Here is a 4,860-nt window from a genome sequence, read left to right as displayed (position 1 = left end):
TTTCTGGAGGCTGAAGGTCAGAAGGGGTGGACAGGGTGGGGGTAGGGAGGGGTAGGAGGTGGGGGAATAGTAGTAGAAGGGGAAAGGTGGGTAGGCAGGTGGGGGAGGGACAAGCCTCTGGGGGATGGTAGTTGAACAGATGGAAACAGGGAAGGTGGCAGTGGCTTGGGGGAGGCAGGTGGACAAATGGGAAGCCAGGGGGCCAGGATATGGGAGGCCAGAGGTGCCCTGTCTCCTCAGCAAGAAGTTCCTATGGGAGGAGCTGGAGCTGGTACGAGAGGAGGTGACCTTCATTTATCAGAAGCTCCGTGAGTGCCCAAAGCCTATGGCCGGGAGGGCAGGGTGGAGGTCCTTCTACAGCTTCGGCCCCCTTAAGTCCCCTCCCCCTACAGAGGCACAGGAACAGGAGATCACGGAGAACCTGGTGAACATCCAGAAGATGCAGAAGACACAGGTGAAGTGCCGCAAGGTGAGCAGAGCAGGGTGGGGTGGGAGGGGAACCTTGTGTGAGTTGGGGTATGGGGATCTCTGCTGGCCTCTACTATCATACTGCAGCCAGAAGGCCTGGGTTCAAATCTCAGTTTTGGTACTTACTGCTATGTGATTGTGATCAAGTCACCTCCCCTCCTTGAGCCTCAGTTTCTTCATCTGTATAATGGATGTAATAACATAGCCCTGCCTGACCGAGTAGCTGCATTAACTGAGTGATAAGCTGTTTAAAGGCATCCTGGTATGCAATAAATGCTATATCACACCTTTCACCATTATTATTATTGTTTCCCCATCCCTTTCTGACCTCAGGTCCTGACCAAGATGAAGCAGCAAGGGTACGAGACAGCCAACTGGCTAGAGACTGAGGAATTGCCACCAGGATGCAGTGGTTCCTGGAGGGATAACCTCCAAAAGGAGCTGGGTGACATATGGTGATGAGCTCCCACTGTAACCTCTGACCCCTGACCTTCATCTGCCCTGCCCTCTCCTCCCAATCAGATCAACTAGTGACCACCAGAACCTGGAACCCACCTGAGTCCAGGTCTCCCTCTCCTCCTGGGACTCATCTCCACCCTTCCCCCACCACAGCCCCCCCGCCCCAGCCCTGAGCAGTCCAGAGTCCCCTGGAGGGCCTACAGATCACCATCTCCCCACAGGTCCGCTGTGCATGTGCTGCAGAACTCCTTTGATGGCCTCACCATATCCTCAGGGGGCCGCCCCAGGGCCGCAAACCTCAGGGGTGAGGGGGGCTGAGCAGCACTCCAGGGTTGGGGGGGAGATCATTCTCCAGCTTCACACATGGAGGTCATGTCAGAAGCCATATTTGGGGGTCACATCTGTTGGGTCTTCCCCCCCGCAGTTATTTATTTATTGATTTTTGGTTATGTTGGGTCTTCATGGCTGTGTGCAGGCCTTCTCAAGTTGTGGCAAGCAGGGGCTACTCTCTTGTTGCTGTGCATGGGCTTCTTATTGAGGTGGTTTCTCTTGTTGCGGACCATGGGCTCTAGGTCTCGTGGGCTCAGTAGATGTAGCTTGGGCGCTCCAGAGCACAGGATCAGCAGATGTGGTGCATGGGCTTAGTTGCCCCATGGCATGTGGGATCTTCCCAAGCCAGGGATGGAACCTGTGTTCCCTGCATTGGCAGGCAGATTCTTAACCACTGGACCACCAGGGAAGTCCTCTGTTGGGTCTTATTCTGTGGTCACATTAAATAATGTTCTGGGGTGACATTAGAGAGTCCCTGGAGGTTTCATCCAAGGGTCACTCAGGGTCACTAATCTTTTTTAAGGGTCAATGGGATAAAATCTGGGACTCCCCAACTGGCATTAGTGGTAAAGAACCTGCCTTCCAGTGTAGGAGACATAAGAGACATGGGTTGGGTGCTTGGGTCGGGAAGGTCCGCTGGAGGAGGGCATGGCAACCCACTCCAGTATTCTTGCTTGGGGAATTCCAAGGGCAGAAGAGCCTGGCAGGCTACAGTCCATAGGGTTGCACAGAGTTGGGCATGACTGAAGCAACTTAGCGCACACACACACACGAATGGGGTAAAATTCAAGGGTCATCAATTGAGATCATAGTTTGGGGTCGTGTTGGGTCACATTCAAGGGACATGATCAAGGATCACATTATATCAAGGGTGCTGCTGCTGCTAAGTCGCTTCAGTCGTGACCGACTCTGTGCGACCCCATAGATGGCAGCCCACCAGGCTCCCCCGTTCCTGGGGTTCTCCAGGCAAGAACACTAGAGTGGGTTGCCATTTCCTTCTCCAATATCAAGGGTACTGGGCTCATATTCACAGACCACTCAAGGGTCACATTCAGGTGTCATGATAGACTCGCACATGTCCCTCCTGCAGGCTATAAGGGACACAGATGCCTGAGCCCTCCTCTTCCCTGCTGGGACTCGGACTCAGACACGGACCAGGGCCCTCCCCGGCTACTGCTCAGCAAGAGCCGCAGCTCCTTCCCACCTGGTACGGATCTCCCCCTCCCCCAACCCACCTTTCCCTTCCCCTTCTGGCCTGCCCTGGAGTCCCAGAGTCTGGGCACCACCCCAAACTCCCAACCTGGATATCTGCTCCCTGACCACCACGCCTGGGGTCCCCTGGACCAAGCCAGGTTCTGACCCACCCTCTCTCTCTGCAGCCTGAGCAGCCGGGACTGCTCTCCCTTGAAGACTCCTCCAGAAAGAAAATAAACTAGCTGAGACCTTCCTCCGCCTGTGAACTGTTGCTCCTGCTTCTTCCTGGGCCTGCGAGTGACCCCTGCAATTTACTACCCAGTCTTGGGCAAGATGTGGAGACCAAGGGGCTGAACAGGATATGTGGTTCTAGAGTCAGGGGGCGGTGTGACACTGGATTTAGTATATGACAAGGTCAGAGGTCAGTATGTCCAGTTATTGAGTGACCAGACAGTCTCTTCCCCACTAGCCACCAGTCTTCCTTTGTGGGCTGCCCTGGCGATCCTGCCTGGTGTCCCTACTGCCAAATGGGGAAACTGAGGCTCAGAGAAGGAGGGTCTCGTTATCCCACCCTCTTCCTCTCAGCACCCACCAGGATCCTCCCTCTTAACCTCGTCTTCGTTCCCTCATGGTTCGCCCCCAAAAGCAAGTGGGGCCCCGCCCCGAAAACGCTAATGAGACATCACGAGGCCCCGCCTCACGGGTTATGCAAATAATGTCCCGGAGGCCCCGCCCCTCCCTCCGACGCGGAGACTGCGCGGCGCGGCCGAGCCGGCCGACCGCGTCTCCATCTCCGCGTTCGCCTGCTGGCTGGCGGTCGGTTTGTCTGTCCGTCCCGCTGCGCCGGGGCCGTCTAGGTGGAGCCAGGGCTCAGGCGGCGGTAGTGTCGACCCGGTGAGGGGGAGGGCCTCGGGGCGCCGCCTATACCTCTTCTTGCCGGCTTCCGAGCCTCGTTGTGTCTGTCTGGCCAGGGTTCCGTTCGTGTGGGTCGGGTCCCCTGCGGGTCCAGCGCGGGGAGGGGGAGGGGAGGCTGCGAGCTGAGGCTTGGGGACCCAGCTAGGGGAGGGGTGGATGGGGACAGTACCCCGGTGAGGCTGCCGGTGACTGGGTGGTTGTCGTTATGTGTCAGTGTGTGTGTGGCATCAGGGGTGTGCGTGTGGTGGCTGTGTGACTGTGTGTCCCGTGGCTGTCTTTGTGTGATTGTCGCCGTGGGTATCACTCTGATGGTGACTGTGTTGTGGTCGTGTTGCTGTGGCCGCCTTTGAGTGGCCCTGTGACTGCTCTCTCAGTGATTGTGTGTCGGTCTCGGTGTCTGTGTGGTTGTATGCATGTGACTGTCATTGTGTGGCTGTTGTGTGTTTTTTCTGATGATGTGTGGGGGCCCATTATTCTGTGACTGATCGTGTGCCTTTCTTATGTGTCTGTGTGCAAGTCTATGCCACAGTCCATGTATGTGCCCTTGTGTGGCCATGTGGATGTGGTTGTGGATGGCAGGGCTCTTCTGTGACTGTCAAGGTGGACCCCAGACTTAATATGTATCATTCCGTGCCTTGTAATTGGGGGCGTGACGCTGTGACCAGTTCTGTGACACCCCCCCCCACTGTGTGTGTGGTGAGGTTTTTTTTGATGTGACTCTTAAGTGTATTGGCAGCTTTGAGTCTCTCTCCCTGATGGGGGTGGAGTGGGGCTGTATGTAGGGCCATGAGGTATGTGAAGGACCTCCTGTTGTGTCCCAGTGACTGTGTGTGTTGGGGGCAGGGGATTTGTTTGATCTGCGTGGGTGTCTGTGACAGGCCGTGTTCACACCGTGCTGTGTGAGTGTGCAGTTGTGTGTAGTGGGTGTTGGGCACCTGTCTGAATGAGCGAGCCCATCTTGTTCATCACAAGGCTGACACCCAGTGCATTGCTTGGAACCCAGCAGGTCCTTCATCCTTGTTGGTGGGATGAACGAATGCTGTTCGATTGGATATGTGTGTGTGTGTGTGTGTGTGTGTGTGTGTGTGTGTGTGTTGGGGAAGGTGGTTGGGATGGAAGCTCTGGCTGAGTTGTGTACTCTGGGAGGGGTGCCGATGTGTGTCTGTATCTCTGTGAGAGTGAGGGGGCCATGGCTGGGTAGGCACCTTGGGCATCTGGGATCTCTGGTATGACCCTCACCCCACGTGTAACGTTGCAGAGCAAGCGACGTGGATGGGGCACTGGACCCAGAGTGCCTACCCCTGCCTGTCTGGGCCTCAGTTTCCTCATCTGGGCAATGGGGGTGACCATCCCTGCCCTGCTGGCTGCCAGGAGCCGCTGTGAGTCTGTGGGCGTGGCAGCAGCCTGCGGGAAGCCATAGGGCCATTCACAGGTGAGGTCTGGCTGGGAGAATGGGTCAAGCAGGTGTGACTGTGTAGGCCTCTCAGCGCTGGG

At 56.5% G+C, this 4,860-nt stretch overlaps 2 protein-coding genes across 3 annotated transcripts in view; both read left to right on the top strand.

Moving 5' to 3' along the window:
- The window catches only part of CCDC159 (coiled-coil domain containing 159), a 5,882-nt gene extending 3,172 nt beyond the window's left edge, over window positions 1–2,710 (top strand). Inside the window, exons 8-13 of the mRNA XM_010828319.1 lie at window positions 241–308; window positions 393–469; window positions 802–923; window positions 1,149–1,231; window positions 2,348–2,464; window positions 2,637–2,710. Coding sequence (XP_010826621.1) covers window positions 241–308; window positions 393–469; window positions 802–923; window positions 1,149–1,231; window positions 2,348–2,464; window positions 2,637–2,641 — 472 coding nt within the window. The 3' untranslated portion in view covers window positions 2,642–2,710. The remainder of the gene's footprint in view (window positions 1–240; window positions 309–392; window positions 470–801; window positions 924–1,148; window positions 1,232–2,347; window positions 2,465–2,636) is intronic.
- Window positions 2,711–3,213: 503 nt separating this feature from the next.
- LOC104979796 (lipid phosphate phosphatase-related protein type 2) overlaps window positions 3,214–4,860 on the top strand; it is an 8,504-nt gene continuing 6,857 nt past the window's right edge. For both annotated transcript variants that reach the window (XM_010828321.1, XM_010828320.1), the window contains exons 1-2: window positions 3,214–3,345; window positions 4,625–4,798. The gene's annotated coding sequence lies outside the window, so the exon portion shown is untranslated. The remainder of the gene's footprint in view (window positions 3,346–4,624; window positions 4,799–4,860) is intronic.

This window comes from Bison bison, unplaced genomic scaffold (assembly GCF_000754665.1).
Source record: "Bison bison bison isolate TAMUID 2011002044 unplaced genomic scaffold, Bison_UMD1.0 scf7180017864492, whole genome shotgun sequence".
In the NCBI taxonomy this organism is placed as follows: Eukaryota; Metazoa; Chordata; class Mammalia; order Artiodactyla; family Bovidae; genus Bison; species Bison bison.
This window is presented reverse-complemented; position numbering and strand designations above follow the sequence as displayed.